Consider the following 17,311-nt stretch of genomic DNA (forward strand, 5'->3'; position numbering starts at 1 on the left):
AAATATATTACCTATTTAATGGAGCTGAGCTGGTCTCTGGCCTTTGTAGTGCATGTTGTCATGCCAAGCAAATTAATCTGTGTAACCTTAGTATGTACTTTTTCATTTACATCAAAGAAATATGACATAGAGAAAATAAATATCAAGCCAACCCTATACAGCCTGTTGAATAATTATTTTGATTCTAGTTTTAGAGTTTTAATTTTTAGCTGTTTGGTGTTCTTTTAGGGAAAAAAAAAAAAAAAAAAAAAAAGGTTTTACTTCTTGGTACAAAGCCAGAGAAACATATGGTTTCCTTAGCTGAGTTGTTGCACACCTGGCAAAATAAATCACAGCAACAGGAGACCAAAATCTACCCTGCAACTTTTCATATGCACAAACTTAGAACATTTGATGCTGGTCTTCTGGCTCTGCCTGTTGTACAATGAATAAAATGCAAAGTCAAATGGATGTCTTGCTTCTTGAAGCCCAACACTTCTTTTTGTTCAGGAGACAAGTTACTCTAAGTTTTAAGAAATGAGAGTCAGCTGGGCAGACTGGCACACTGGGGGAATGAGCTCCTGGGTCTGGCAGAGCAAAAGGCCAGTAGAAACCAGTGCAGGAAAAGAACGGTAAGACAAACAGGGAAAGCAGGTGGTGTAAAGGCTTAACACTGCCGGAGTGCTAATGCTACCGCTCTTGGAGTGCTGGAGCTCCAACCCTAATTCAGTTTAAACAGTTCATCTCCTGCTTATTCTACTTCAAGTATTTCATCTGCACCATGCAAGGAAAAAAGCCTCCAGAAAATCTTCAGTGAAATAGTTATCTGAAATTAGAGGAAGCACTGTTTTCTTAGACCGCATACCAGTACCTAACACTAAACCAAGCAGACCCATTGCCAGAGACTTGGAATACATCAATTATAATGACAACTGCAGTAGGTAATCCTCAAACTGTAACTATTCTTGGATTTCAAGATAAGCCATGAAGACCCTTTCCCCATGTCTTGTGGAGACAGGGAAGGACCCTTCCTTCCTGAACAGGTGGGGAGCGCACCCCAGGTTCTCCCCCTTCCTCCCCAGCAATGAGCACATGGTGAGTTGGCACAGCTCAGAGGCAGCTTCATGCAGCACTAAGTATACGAGAGAGGACTGGCCTATTTCAGTTCCTCTAGCCTCCTGTTTAAAAGAAAGAAGTAGGCAGGCAAGTTTATGCAATGCTGTATATCAAAGGGAGTGTTATGGTGAATGTGTTTATAATGTTGTCTTCAACAGGAAAACAGAAATAAACAATCCAGTCAGCCTTCTGTTGCCCAGTGGTACAGTATGAATTGCAGAGTGAGGCAGTCCTGATAATGGATGTGTTTGCCTTGTTCCCGTCACACCCAATGTAAAGAGGTGACTGAATAGGTGTTTAGGATATACCTCACCCAACTCAAGCTAGCAAGTCTAAGCTAGTCATCTCAGCTCCTTTTACAGAAGTATGCTTGCAGATGATTATTCATATAATCTAAAATAGATGTTTAAGACCGATGGGCTAAATTACTCCCCGGAGGTATCGTTTTCGTTCCACGTCATAAAATGAACACAGCTACCTAGCTCTGACTTATCATCCAACCTTTACACCATTACAGGCAAGGGAGAACAATCAGCCCCAATGCGTCTAACTGCAGTCATGTGAGATAATGTAGACACATCCAGGACAGCTTTAAACAAACCTGCTGTTAACAGAGTAGCACTGAGTTCAGCTGAAGTCACCATCTGGCTCTTTACCTAGCCTCTTGGATTACCTTTGTAGTAGAGCCAGTAAGCCACACCTCAGCAACAAGTGCGAAGCAAATTCTGGCTTCCCTGCAAAAGCTGCAATCACAACAGCAACTCAAATACAAATATATATTACATCCAGGGGAAGTGGTACTTTACAGATCCCCAAAAAGCCTGTTGCTCTCTGCAGTAGCCCAAAAGGGGCTAAGATAAGCTCAGCTGGCCGTGACTTGTTATGCCACCAGGATATCCATGGCATGTCAGTGGCTGCCTAAAGGAAGCAGAACCCAGCACATGTGCTGAGTGAGCAGCGTAGGGAGGACATGTAGCAGCAGCCAAGTCCAGGCAAAGGACTGAGCTGGTCTTTATGTTCACTGTCGCTTTGTGAGTTAATAAATGCAAATCCCAGGAACAGAGTGAACTTGAACTTTGTGGACTGAGGAAAGGATAAAGGAAGCTGAGAAAGGCTTTCTGAACCCAAAAAAGTAACCAATGGGAAAAAAGTAAAATAGTAAAGAACTTTTTAGGTCATCATGATTCTAAAAGAATCATCTATTCACAGGAAAGAAAAAGGGTGATGCAGGTCTGTTTTGTAATGAAACAACCATGATGTGGGAAACAGCATTGGTTTTCATTTTGTAATTTCTGTACTTCCAAGGAGCACTTTTATCAGAATTATGAAATATTTATCTGCACTAAAGAGGGCAATCAAACTTCTGAGGGATTGCTTGGAGCACTGTAGTACATCAAAAGTCACTACAGGACACCAACAGTAAGCAGATGTTTAATTCTCACAGAGTGGTGACTGTTGATAACCCCATCACATCTATCAGCAAATGCTGATAAATAAAAGTGATACAGCAATAGTTCAGCTAAGACTCTATAAGAACAAGAGTATGTGCATTAATCAACCTGAGCATTTTAGGAATTTTAGCCATTTGCATTGATCTGATAAAGCTCAGCATTTAGGTAGAAGTAACTGCATTGAACTGTATGAACTGCTAAGAAAGTGTTTATACTACTGCAGACTTTAGATAATTTGTCACTCTGACAACCATTTAGTTTAACATTTACAGAGATTTGCAAATATGGACCATCCTTTATAACTAGGGTTTCAGAATATTATTTCCCGTGCCCAAGAACTTGTAAAGAGCTAATAAAAGATACATTTTCTAAATAAGTAAAGAGCAAGCGGTGCTTCCTTTGACAACTGTGTCAACCAACACACTCTCTTGCATTTTGAACATTGGGGAAGAGAAAAAAAAATAACCTTTCCTGTTGATCTTAATGGTTTCTAGTTACATTTTTTATTGCTCTACTTCAAAATATTTCAAAGGCATCTTATGACTCTTCAAATAGGAGCTTACAGAATCTACTGGCCAGAAGCTGGGGTTAGTTAGAAGAACTGCATGCCCCTTCAGAGATAACTCCACTTAAAACATCTCTGGAACAATCAAGAACCTGTCCTCTTCTTTACAGATCTGAATAATACAAATAATATATATTTTCTTTTTCTTTTTTTTTTCCTGTTATCTGTTCAAGGTATTCTTTGTAAGGATGTGTCAGAGAATTTGAGGAGCTGAAGTTAAACTGAAATCATAAAAACACCTCACAGTTAAATTAATGTTTCTTGTAGTACTCAAGGGACTCTGCTAAAAATTTTAAGAACAGATAGGTTGGTCCTATAAGAAAAATTCTCTCATTGCAGACCTCTTCCTAATCACAACCTGAAAAAATGTGTTTTCAAGGTTTACAAGGTAATTTAACATCTAACGCCCATACTAAATTACGTTATGCTATAATGAAGGTGACTTTTCATTCCATTTTCTAAAAAGCAAATGCAAATTCTTCTTAGTTTCAAAGTTATATAAATAAGAGTTTAAAAAACCTGAATTGCACATGAGGTCTCCAAGCTAACTGGACAAGAGACTAATCCACGCATTCTAAATGTAAAAGTGCTTTATGGGACACTCTTAGATATGGAGCCGCTATATGCCCCAGTAGCTGATAGTCTAATCATTTATTGTGCCTTTTCCAGCATTGCATTTGCCAGCACTCTGAACCTGGTTTGGCTAGCATCTACTGAAGGCAAATTTTTTTTTTTCATTAGCTAACTAATTTGAGCCCCAGTTGCCCGGCTATGGTCTTTTGTTTCACCCTGCCCTACTTCACAAGTGCCTTTCTGAAGCACTAACACCACACTTACCCATCATATTGTATAAGCTCTGTGGTGCAAACTGTCTTGGCATTTTCTGTATTGCTTCTTTGTAAACCGTAAGGGCATCCTGAAGAGACACACAGGTGGGACAAATCATTAGTAAAACACCAGTTTCAAAAGCAGCCTTGTATATAAATTAAACAAAAACTATTCTCCCCAAATGAGGGGGTACAGAAGAAGAAAGCACATCTGCATCATATATATCACAGCAAGCTCACATTTCTCATATACAAAAGTTTTACCAAATTCAGTGAAGCTTATTGGCAAGAGATCAAATTAGTTGCAATCAAACATCCCCTTTCCCAGGTGAAAATAAAAGGAACGTTTTTTTAAACCCTTCAAAGACTCACAGGTTTATAAATATACATAAAATTCTATAGGCTGGTAGACAATATGGAATAATACTAAATGGCAGACAAAGGATTTTCAGATGACTGAGCTACAGTAAGTGATGTAAAAATAAAGAAATCATTATCTACCACCAAGTAATAGCAGAATATAATCCACACAACTGAAATTCTGCTACACAGAAAGAATGAGATGGACTATAGATAGAAGTGCCAAAACTGTATTCCTTTCACTAATGTGCTGTGAATTATTTGATCAAGTATTTATGACTCATTCAGTACTTAGGATGCTTACTGATTTATCTGTTAGCTCTGCACCTTTTTCCACATCATCCCATCAAAAAGTCACAGCTTGTGAAGGCTGAAATATGCTTGAAAAAATCTAAGTGTATGACCAAGCCTGGGCCAGGCTGCCATGACCACCAGGCAGAAACCTGATGTTTTAAATTCTTACAATCTCTTGCACCTCCCAGGCATTCCACTCCACCTCTACACTCTATCGGCCGTGCAGGCAATATGTTGCTGTTCTCTTATCTTTATCGATGTATCAGCTCTCTGTGCCTGTGTTTTAACCAAATAGTAACTGCCATCTGACAGAGCTGGATTCAGCAGACAGATGACAGAGAATCCATAGGGCTTGTGCATGCCTAATCTTAAACAGCTGAGTTAACTGTCACAGTCAGAAAGAGTTATATGGATCAAAACCATGTGTAACTCCTGCTCTGAAGTATGCTCAGGAATGCAAAAAAGAGAACTACTTTCTTTCGAATACTGCAAGAGGTCAAAACTCAAGCAAATGACCAGTTTTAATAATTTCACTAGGGAGAACGGAGAGGAATCACAACTGTCTCAAGTGCACACATAAATGAGATGGGATGGGGTTGAGTGCAGTGTCTGACTACACTTAAAAAATTCAATCTCTGTAGCACTTATGTCAAGTTATCTGAAAATAGCACACACTGGAATGCTTCCAATCACTGACGTTTTGAATTGTTCCAAATAGATCTTATTTTTGGAGACTCAGTAGCAACCATAAAGGCTTTTTAATAATTTAAAAGATGGTCTACTCTATTTTGAAGTAAAAAGCCAGTACACATTAGCTCAGCTGATCCTTTTCATACCAGCAGCGAGGGCAAAGCCAAAAAGAATGAATTAGCACATAACAGATGTAATCATTGCTAATACTGATTCTGACACCAGAACATCACACTGCAAATTAACATCTTCACACCCATGGCTGTAGAGTACAAATACTCTCTGTAGAGAATGCTAATCATTTGGTGAAATTCACTCAGTTGGTCCCTGTGTTGTATTTTGAAAGTCTGGATGGAAGCAATAGGTATTATTTCTGTATGGAGATTTTATAATATTGTAGAAGAATCTGGAGTGTTACCTCATAGTGTCCTTGTTCATGAAAAAGTTTTCCTAAGTTATAAAGACAGCTAGTAACAGAACTTTTATGAGCATGAGGATCCTTCAAATTTTCATCAGGGATCTCTGAACACTTCAGGAAAGTCCTCCTGGCTTCCTCTGTCTTCCCTTGGTTCATTAGGATGATACCAGTATTTAAATAGGCAGCTGTGAAGATGGAAAGAAATGTTATATTTTAATAGGGTTCCGTTATGTTTTACTTGGTCTTCAGCTTACTTTGAAGTAATATCAGAAAGCAATTCCATGATTATCTAATTTGGCTTTCATATAATATAGATCAATCATTGGTGCAAAGAAGAACAGGTAAGAGGTGAAAGTTCAGAAACAAGGAAAGAAGAGTGACTACAAAGATTGAGGAAAAAGAAAAAGAAACGCTGACTAAGCAGTGTGCTCTGCTTCATTCCTCTTATTAGGACTGTATCAAGCATATGGTGTCATTGCTTGAAATGTTGTTTCTTATAAAGATATATACACGTGTACACACACACATATATGTAAGATTCAATACTTCAGCTAAATAAAAAAAAAAGCATTTTAAAAGTGTTCACTTAATGTTGGAACCAATCATGGGCAACACCTTATGAATTATTTCCCATGTCCCCCAGGCAAGAAAGGAAAAATGAAAAGACCTCAAAAATATTTGTATTATTCAGTCACACCACATACTATAAAAATCTAAGACTGGCTTTATGAAACACAAAATGGGAGCCTGTATACTTGTGCAATAGCATCTATGGCTCACCACCCCTGATCAGAAGTGTTTTATGTTCTACCAACGCTGTTCAGTGTTATATCCCTATCTGCTTCTTCCCTGCACCACAGTGAGCATAGCTCTTGACAAATAAACACTTGCTTTCAGCTGAAAAGTACACAATTTCTCCTCCTACTTTCAGAATGAAAAAAAAATTCTGAGGAGAAAAAAGTGTTATTAAAAAGTAGGAAGATGTCCTTAAAAAACAATAGTCAATATTATGCAAGCTTGTATAGCTGAAATACTTACAGGCTAATGTGGGCCTGCTACCAATTGCCAGTTTATAGTAATGCAATGCCTCTGAAAATCTGCTGTTTTCCTGAAGCAGTAATCCTCTGAATAAGGACAAAAGAAAAAAGAGAGGAAGGTTATTCAAAGAGTAACTTCAAAATGTACTTTATGTCTCCTTATCTCATATGAAACAAAAATATTAAAAACAGTAACAAATATGATGACAGAGACATAATAAACCTGCAAGCTACTAACAATTTGGTGGGAAAAGTATTATCTCTAAAAACAGGATTAATTAATATACATCAGATACATTTATATGACTTTACCAAAGATGTTAAATGCAGTATTTTTGGCTTCCTTGGAAACAAGGATATTCTTTTACTCATTTGAGAAAATGCTAGAGTCTGAGATTTTTTTTTTAAGCGGTTGGAGTATGCTGGAGTTATCTGCAGCTATTCCAGTCATGTTTAGCCTGTCTTCTCTCCTTGATGTGAACTAAACAGACCTTTTTCAAATGCACAATAAAGTTGACCACCTAACACTTCACACACGTTACCTTAACCAGTCCTTGCTGAGCAATTTCATTAGATTATTCACTGCAGGGCTAAGCACATACATCAGTTCATTTTTTCTCTGTCTTCTTTCTATTCCAAACAAATTTAAAAACTTAAGAGATATCAAAAATGATACCTAATTCCTCTTCTTTCTCAGTTAGTTTCATAATTCATGAGCTTTAATTAAAGCTTTTATGACAAGCATCCTTCTGAATTACAAATCACAGCAGAATACAGAAATTACAGAAAATGCAGTCATACAGAAATTACTGAGAAGTGGTCTGGACATCATTGATGATATGAAGAAGCATACACAAATGCCTTAATATCACAAAGGTAAGAAAATCCTTAATCATTAGTAATTTTAAATTTGGACCCAGACATTATTAGCAGGTAGGGTGACCCTCTTTATATACCTTAAAGTATCCAGGAAAAAATAAATGTAGCTATTTCTTTTAGAAGGCAGAGGGAGCAGAGGGTTATCATCTCAATTTTTCGTTTCTCTAACCCACAGCATTTTTGTCTTCTTCCTTATGCTTTTATCTGATGATAGCTTTTCAAACTGCAAAGTGGTTGGATTGGTATTTCCTTTACCAATCAGAGAAACTTTTTTCCCTTCAAAATCTCAGGAAAATCATTTTAATTGAAGCACTAGACTTCAGGGGAAGAAACAAATATTTTTTGCTTCCTATCATTGGGTTAGAATTTAACAAAATGGACAAATATACCCTCTTTTTTCTGTACTCTCTCTCCCCACCAGTACCATGTGTCCTCATGTTTGAAACAGTATCTGTCCACTAGCCCCAGATTAGGCAGTAAAACGGACTTACTTTCTGTTGGTCCTTGACCAACAGAAATTTGAGCAACGAGGGAATGTATAACCTTCAGGATACTTTTTGGCATGGCACCAAGGTTTTTAACTGCAAGCATTATGCTAAGTGTCTTGCGGGTGGCAAGATGTATGGTCTTTAGGACAATAATAATAATTTCTAAATTTTCTAGAACTTTAGTCTACAAATATTTGTTTTGTCTACATTTTTATAGCTGCAGTTATTCAAAGGAAAATTATTTTTAATGATAGATTGATCCCATTTTCTACTGAGAGCAACAGAACTAGCATAAAGCTGAGTTGCATGGTCTGACACTTAAGTTGTTTCTTACTTTCTTAAAAAAGCATTCTTATACATGATTTTGAGACAAATTTATATAAAAAAATCCTTTCTTAGTTCTGGAATAATTATTTTCACATGTTAAAAGAAGTAATACAGTAATTAGTCAATTTGAACAAGATAAATTACCTAGGTAAGCATATGATATTTATGCTTTTTTGATTAAAAGCACTTTTATTTATCATTATTACTAGATTTATCTTCTCTGTTTACTACATGCCCTAGTACTTGCACTCTTAATTAATTACTTGGTACCTTAAGGTGTGTTTTTTTTCTCTTCTTCTCTTCCAGATTTTTTTTTTGTTCCATTAACAGACATTCATTCATTCATTTTCTCTCTCTCACACACACATACTCCTACATATATATTTATATAAACACAAGCTGTTTGGATGCATGACTGAGAACTGAATTTCAACAAATAATTAGTGTTTCAATTAGTATTTGTTATGGGATTTGGTACAAACAAAACCAAATTTAAAAAAAAAAAAAGATGGATATAACCTAAAAACCTTTATGAGGCATGAAACTGCCTCTTCTTGTGAAATTCATCCTGACTGATTGCTGTTTTTCCCTGTGGCTTCTGACGGTACAAGCTGACTAGATTTATGAGTCTCTAGTTTTGGTTTCAGATTAAATGAAGTCAGGAAAAGGCTGAAAGAAAATTTCAAAAATAGATTTTTTTTTTATTGAATAAAATTAACACTTGGGCGGGGGGGTCTGAGAGAGAACTGGATTGGACATTTGCTAAAGAAGAGATAAATACTTATTTAAATAGATAAAAAGTTAAGATGATGAAGCTTGCATTAAACGAGCAAAGCATTCCTGAAATTACAGTGAATATTAAAAGAGCTTAAAGAGATGATATATTTCACTTCCCAGATGAAAAATCAGATTCTCTCTAGCGTTAAGCTTGAACAGGATGATGCAGGCATATAAATATGCTCAGTAACCTCTAATTACTCACAAAATGCAACTAAAATTAAACACTTTAAATTTAATTACTGCCAAAATTAACACTGCCAGTGAAATTTTCTACTCCTCTTCTTAGTATATGTATTACAGTCACGGTCTCCAACTGCATTATTGTTCATTGTTACTTCCACAGGACTACTGTCTTGTTCACTACACAGAAGGGATATAAATTAGTAATCACTTCATATTTGTTTTTGTCGCATTTCTGTAAGTGCAATAACATCATTATTTACAAACATCCTTTTTTGAGCAAAATACTAAAGAGGCTAGCCTCAGAATCATATCAGAAACTACTATTTATTTAAAGATCACTTCAAGAAAATCTGCAAGTCTTCAGGTCCTACATTCTCCATTCCACCATTGCATTTCAGAGCACCTAAGCTATCCTCAAGACCAGAATCATGCAGAGTTTCAGCCATGTGTTTCATCTGAGAGGCAGACAGAGGTCCCAAGAAGCAAGCGCATGGTTCAGCCCTGCTGCCACACAGCTCAACTGCCCAAGCTGCTCTGGGCAGGCAGCATGGCCTGTAGGAGAAGAGCAAAGACCTCAGTCTTCAAGCTCCCTACGACCACTCTACCAATGTGAAAATAAGGCAACTTGCAGGGAATCCTTGGTTGCCTGTAAAAGCAGCTGACCCTGAAAATTTTTCACTGTTATGAAGAAAAACATGAGGTGAAGAGATATGCTCAAGTGAGTGTCTGAAGGAAGCACATACTTCACCATGTGGTTGCAAAGAGGTCATTATAGCTAATATTAACAGAAGAGCCAGTTCAGCACTTGAAGTCCTTTCTAAAGAAGCTGAGATGTTGAACACAAACAACTGTCAGCAGAATACTGTTATCCTCATCTCAGGCTTATGTGGCAAGGTTTTCATAGTCAGGGGACTGCAGGGGTGGCGTCTGTGAGCAGAGCCCAGCACCTGCCCCATATCAGATCACAGCCAGCTCCATCCAGCTCCTAAAGGGACCCGCTGCTGGCCAGAGCCGAGCCAGTGAGTGACAATGGTTGGGCCTCTGGGAGAGCAGATTTAAGAAAGGGAAAAAACTGCTGCACAACAGCAGCTGGGAGAGGAGTGAGAAAACTGAAAGAGATGCAGCCCTGAGGACAGTCAGTGCAGAAGGAGGGCAGGTGCCCCAGGCACCAGAACGGAAGTTCCCCTGCGGCCTGTGGAGAGGCCCCTGGTGGAGCAGGCTGTCCCCCTGCAGCCCATGGGTCCCACATGGAGCAGATCTCCACGCTGCAGCCCGTGGAGGAGCCCCCGGTGGAGCAGGTGGATGTGGCCTGGAGGAGGCTGCGGCCCATGGAGAGCCCCCGCAGGAGCAGGCCCCGGGCCGGAGCTGCAGCCCGTGGAGAGGAGCCCACGCAGGAGCAGGGGATCTGGGGGGAGCCGCCGCCCATGGGAGACCAGTGTTGGAGTTTAGTGGTCTTCCAGTATCTAAACAGGGCCTACAAGAAAGCTGGAGAGGACTCTTTGTCAGGGAGTGTAGTGATAGGACAAGGAGTAATGACTTTAAACTAAAAGAGGGCAGATTTGGATTAGATATTTGGAAGAAATTCTTTACTCAGAGGGTGGTGAGACACTGGATCGGGTCGCACAGAGAAGCTCTGGATACCCCAACCCTGGAGGTGTTCAAGGTCAGGCTGGATGGGTCTTTGAGCAACCTGGTCTAGTGGGAGGTGTCCCTGCCCATGGCAGGGGGGTTGGACCTGGGTGGTCTTTAAGGTCCCTTCCAATCCAAACCATTCTGTGATTGATTCTATGAAGTTCCCAGTCATAAACTGGGAACTAATCACTGCATAATTACCAAAGTATGCTATCATTGCAAGAAATGAGCCGACCAGCTACAGAACAGAGAAGCATGGAAAGAAATAGATGAAGCAAGAGCCACAGGCTTTAACAATGAAAGCCCATGACCCCTTGAAGTTCTTCATATCTGTTTGTTCAGACATATTTTGATAGTCCCAGTTTCTTCCTTCTTTCCCCTCCAGCTGATTGCTAGGGATAAAGTCAGAAAATGGCAATGGCAGATGGAGCCTGTGCTTCCTCTTCTATTGGCTTTCAAACATCTCTTAGACAAAAAGAAGTTCCTTTCCGTTCACCTGACAAGGAGTGATAATGGAGGAATGATGAGTCTATAAAAATGACAAACTCTTTCCAAAAAAGTTTGGTGCATGGATGTTTCCATCTGTTCTTTTTTTTTTTTTTTTTTTTTTTTTTTTGGTGGGGGGGAGATCAACTGTTTAGTCAAAGCTTTATAATTTGGCTTCTAAATGTATCCATCTCCACAATCAAAACAATTTCTTATTTGTTTTTCATGCTTATTATTATGCTTTACTACATTGAAGACATCTTTTAGAAGTTCAGGGCATATTCTGAAGTTTAGCAAATATCTACTTCTACTCCATCTCTTTTTAAAAGAGACAGTTGCTTTTTATCTCACATTGACACTTCTGTTTAAAATAAAATCAGGCACAAAAACAAAAACAAACAAACAAAAACATGTTTGTTCTGAATGACCAATTTCTAGATGCAAAAGAAGAAATGTCCCTCAGTGGGAGCCCACACCTTGCGGACACCACCAAGCCTCTGATAGCTCCCAGAAGCCGGAGCAGATGGCCATGTAAGGAACTTCCTCCCACAGCCAGGAGAGGATCTGCTCTTGACATGCCATTCCCGTTCTTTGTTTACTGATAATGATGCTAATAAAATGATAACTACTCTTCAGAGATTGCTGGGAGAAGGGATAAGAAGTGGATAGAAAGAATACAAAAGCAGGACAGTGCAAAATACTGACCAAAAGCCAGTGATGGAGCAGGGCAATTGGTGTGCATTAAGTATGTACCTATCTTTTGTAGTTACAGAATACAAAGCCTGCCTTCTTCTTTACATGAGAATAAACATAGGAAAGCATGTCCTTGCAATAAGGATGCTTGATACAAGAGAGTAAACTCAAGTGGTAAACTTGGATGAATACAGAAGAGCTTAAAGGCTTCTGACACTTTTTAATAAACTTTCCACAGTTGCTAGAGTTACCCAGCTAAATAAAGAAAAGAGCATAACCCCAAGTAACCCCCAAAAAACAAACCACAGGACCAGTTGCTTCAAGTTTGCAGTTTCAAAGCTCTTTCCACGCCCCCCCCCCCCCCCCCCCCCAGTTCATTTCCCAGATGTAAGGCACATAAATTAAAACATTAATTGAAACACACAACTTTTGTTCAAAGAAAGTTTATTCACATAATTGCACAAATGTGAAGTCTACCAGATGAGAGAAGGGGGAAAAAGTCAATGACTTCTTTAGCTTAGTAAAACAAGTACTTTGGAAGTTTCTCTCTGGAAATACACGAGGATGAAATTACTTGGAAAAGAAAAAGCTACTTAAACCACAGGACACAAAGTAAACGGGTATAAATTGACCATGAATTAATTTAGGATGAATTAGAAGACAAGTTTTAACTATCACTGCAGCAAGATTCACAGCCTTACAACAGGATTGTTTTGCCTATGTTGCTTCTAGCTAATTTTACAGTGGAGTATGGATCATTTATGAAATGGAGGATATGAGCTGACTGCTTGCAGCAGTAGCAGACCTCATGCAGTGACTTAGAAAGCATCTCAGAACCCTGTTTTCCTAGTTGGAGGAAAAAGAAAAAAAGTAAATCCTGGTTATGTAGAAATGCTGCACATCACCCCTATAGATAGAGCTACTTATTTAAATGCATGCAGCAAAACATATTCCCAAATCTAGTTCTTCTGTGCAACCATCCTGAATTCTTTAAGCTGCCTCCTTTCAGCTATCTTTCTTGACCAACAACTTGAAAAAATCTTCCTGTCTTCCTTCTCTGCCTTGTTTTTGATGTAAAGTCACTGAATACTAATGGAAAAAAAAAAGTATTTTCAGGGACTGAAAAGTAGACACAAAATACAAACAGGCAGTATACAGCCTACTGCTTCCCTCAAGTTACATATTATTTTATTTCCAGTGTAGTCCTGTTAAAACCAGTTGCTCTGCTTAGAAAGCAAACTCCTCAGTTACTAAAGCTGGCATAAAGCGATCATTTACAATACACGAGAACCATAAATGCCATCAAGGTAAACATGTACGTTAATGAAATATGTATTAAACTTTCATGCCAGGTATAATATTGAAATAGTTTAATCAATTTTGTATACTGGTTGATAACAGCTAATACAGGGCCCATTAGTTATTATTTTGGCCCATTAGTTATTATTTTGGCCCATTAGTTATTATTTTGGCCCATATATCCCCCATTGATTTCCACTATATCTACCTGGATATATATATATATACATATTTACCTACACTGGCAACAAAGATGAGATGGAAGAGAACTCTCTTGTATTCCCCACACAGGTGTGTCTCCAGCCAGGCAGCCACGTGGCAATAAAAGATGTGCTTTGCTTAAGGCAACTCTTTCATTGCCACTTGCAAAACTAACGGGTAGAAAGACAGGTATGGATGCTACAGCAGTGCAGTGCATGAAGCCATTAAGTCTGCTACTTAATTAAGGCTTTTTTTTGTTTTGTCTTTTTTTTTAAGCTATTAAGTCATTTAACTACTCAACCAAATGAGTGCTAACCTTTTGTAAGAGTCTACAACTAGGTTCCATTAACAAAAAAGCCAATCATTAAACAGTGCAAACAGGGAATGTTTAATGTTTTCCAATAACATCCTGTTAGCAAATATGTAAATGGCACATAAATCCCACTTTCAGTAATCGCTAATAAGCCAAACATACCCAGTAGGCAGTAACACAGAACGGCCATTCCCTTTGCAGACAACACAGTCATAACTCTGTCATTTTCTTCTAATTCTAGGGAAAAGCTTTTCAAATGCAAGCCGATTGGTCAGCAGATAATTCTGTTCTCTGCTGCTGTGTCACTTAGTTGGGGTTTCCATCATTCAGCACAACATCAACTGTTACCAGCCCTGCTGCCTGGACAGAGGGAGGGCAGCTGTCAGGATGAGGAACGGCACTGCCCCTGCCTTTCCCCCTCCTCTGGGTGCTGGGCGATTGTGCGCTGTGCCAGCACCCCCAGGCAAGGTGCCTGTCCCCACCATGTGCCTCAGCAGTGCTATAGGATGAGAGCTGGACAGAACCATGCACAGAAGGGGCCTTTTATAGAATCACAGAATGGTTTGGGTTGGAAGGGACCTTACAGACCACCCAGGTCCAACCCCCTGCCATGAGCAGGAACACCTCCCACCAGACCAGGTTGCCCAAAGACCCATCCAGCCCAACCTGGCCTTGAACACCTCCAGGGATGGGGCATCCATAGCTTCCCTGGGCAACCCATGCCAGTGCCTTACCACCCGCTGAGAAAAGAATTTCTTCCAAATATCTAATCTAAATCTGCCCTCTTTTAGTTTAAAGCTGTTACCCCTTGTCCTATCACTACACTCCCTGATAAAAGAGTGTCCCTCTTCAGGCTTTCCTGTAGGCCTGCTTTAGGTACTGGAAGGTACTTTTTATTTGAATGATAAACTTGTACACCCAAACCTATCCCTGAAAGCAAAATGAGATACTTGGGGAGAGAAGCAAGGGGAGGGCTGTTTGTTAGAAATATATCCTTTATGGAGCACTGTACGCTCCCAAAATGCAGTCAATTAGTACCATTTTAAAAACATATTCAATATTTATGTGAGATGGCAAACACTTAAAATCTGAGAAACTCAAGGTAACATAGATTACTAGGATAGGCAACAAAAGAATACTCTAAGCAGCAGAACTTGGCCTAAATATAAATGGAATAATAAATAAAAAACTGTCTTGTAACTGATAAGCAATTTTACTTTAGGCAGGAATTAGCAGCAATTTTAAACAAAGTAAAAGAAACCCTGAGCTTTAGGTAACAACCATCAAAGGCTGAAAATGCATTAAAAAGTAGCTTGTTTTTCATCTACTAATCATTGCCTATTTTGGAAGAGCAAACTTTTTTCTACAGCTCTGTCCTTGGTACTTTGCTGTATTAAAATACTGGGATTTCTTAAAGGCATGGAAAGAGATCTGAGTTTACGCTGATTTAAATCCTATAAAATCTAGCTGAAGTCAGCAGTATTACATAGCTCTGAGAACTTGAATTTGAGATTTATTTGTTAAAATTACCTGCAGTGTAGCCTCAAGATGTCAGAGAAGTTATTTACAGACGACCGCTTGATGTGTATTTTTGAAGTACAAACTACCTTATTACAGTTGTATACAATTGTAATATAATATTGTAATATAATCTCCACATATAGTATAAAACAACAGCCGAAATACTTTCCACACGGAAATTACTATGGAAGTCTCAACTGCTTTCAGAGATGTCAGGATCCAAAATCCTCTCGAGTTTTTCATGAGGCTTTCATAAATAAATAAATAAATAAATAAATAACAGCTTGCAAACGAGAACTCAAGTCCTCAGCCTGAATTCAGGTTTCCTAAATTCCAAGCCAAAGATATTATCTTCATGATAGGCTGGGTCACAGGCAGTTTCACTTCTACATATTTGGACATGAGAAAACGTCAGTAGAGCAAACCCATTTTAACCCATATCTAAAGGAGTGCTGAAACACCAACCCAACACTAATTGTAAGCAAGAGGTGGGTTTCTTTGTTTTAAAAATAATAAATAATAATCATTTATTCATTAAAGATACAGGTTAGCTAGAAACTTATTGTTTCCCAGGTGTTGGGTGGAGAGAGGGCAAGCCAAAGAAAAAACAGATCTTTCCAGTGAATTACAGTTTGCCAAAATCTGTTCATCATATGAAATCAGTGGTTCTCTGTAATACATGTGACTGATGGCTTGTATTATTTTTATCCTCCTTTTCCATATTAAGCATCTTATCATTTGGTCTTTATTACGTTTGCTATTTTCTAAAAATGCAGGAATTTATGGTTGCATAATTGTCACATTTGAACAAAATGGCAAATGACACATTCTGAATCAGGCAAACCTTCAAAAGGAGATTGTGTAATTATGTAATCTAAATTCATGCAGTTTAAATTCTCCTGAATGGCAGAAATAGCTGCAACTCAGAACTGCTGCAAAGGTATAACAGTCAGAAAATAAAAATGTGTTACTGAAATCAGCCATTCACCTAATCTGCTAAATTCACTAGGTTTTAACACATCAATAGACAACTGCTAAATAACAGCACATTTTAGTGGAAGACAGTTTCTTGATGAAGAAGAAGGAAACAGAGATCAAACACTTCTGTTTATGTAGCTTCTCTCCTTGATCATTACCCATCTAAAATTGAGAGTTAATCTTTAATAATTTGTTCCTCAATCAGATAGCACTTTGATTTGTTTTTGCTGTGTACAAAAGTACAGAGTACAGCTGCATGTGCTAATTAATTTGTATCTAATACTGAGACATAAATGCTAAGAAACAATAAAAAGTATGTGAGGTTAAAATAGACTTATGATCTATGATGCCAAAAACACGGTAATCAGAAATGATGGTAAGGGTGCTTTCTTTCTAAAGATCTACTAAATGACTGTTTCTGTTTTAAAGGTACATCCTAAAACCTAGAAACAGTAAATCCAGCTGGCCTCTTGTAAGCAAAGATATATTTTTCCATTACTTATAATTTTTATTTTTTTTTTTGTAAAAGGCTCCCATAGTACTGCATGGCAAGGAAGGGCTGAACTTGCAAGATACCTCTTCAGAGTTTATGCTTAAAATATTGGATTAATTTGGGGTTTAATTGTATCAAAGCCTACTCCATTTACCAGTTAGTTTCCATGCTGGATGTGGGAGTAACCAACACAGGGAAAGAACAAGATGGCATAAGAGAAAAATTAAAATGATGACGTAAGATTTTACAGTTTCTGTAGGATAGTTCATGGTTTTGTGAGACAAAACAAAACAAAGCAATA

The 17,311-nt window shown here is 38.4% G+C and overlaps 1 protein-coding gene across 4 annotated transcripts in view; it reads right to left on the minus strand.

Moving 5' to 3' along the window:
- Window positions 1-17,311, minus strand: part of TMTC2 (transmembrane O-mannosyltransferase targeting cadherins 2) — a 253,991-nt gene that overhangs the window by 66,682 nt on the left and 169,998 nt on the right. For all 4 annotated transcript variants that reach the window (XM_040558339.1, XM_040558356.1, XM_040558363.1 and 1 more), the window contains 3 exons: window positions 6,739-6,824; window positions 5,701-5,885; window positions 3,949-4,027 (listed from right to left, as the gene is read on the minus strand). In XM_040558339.1, the coding sequence (XP_040414273.1) occupies window positions 3,949-4,027; window positions 5,701-5,885; window positions 6,739-6,824 (350 nt within the window). The remainder of the gene's footprint in view (window positions 1-3,948; window positions 4,028-5,700; window positions 5,886-6,738; window positions 6,825-17,311) is intronic.

This window comes from Cygnus olor, chromosome 1 (genome assembly GCF_009769625.2).
Source record: "Cygnus olor isolate bCygOlo1 chromosome 1, bCygOlo1.pri.v2, whole genome shotgun sequence".
NCBI lineage: Eukaryota > Metazoa > Chordata > Aves > Anseriformes > Anatidae > Cygnus > Cygnus olor.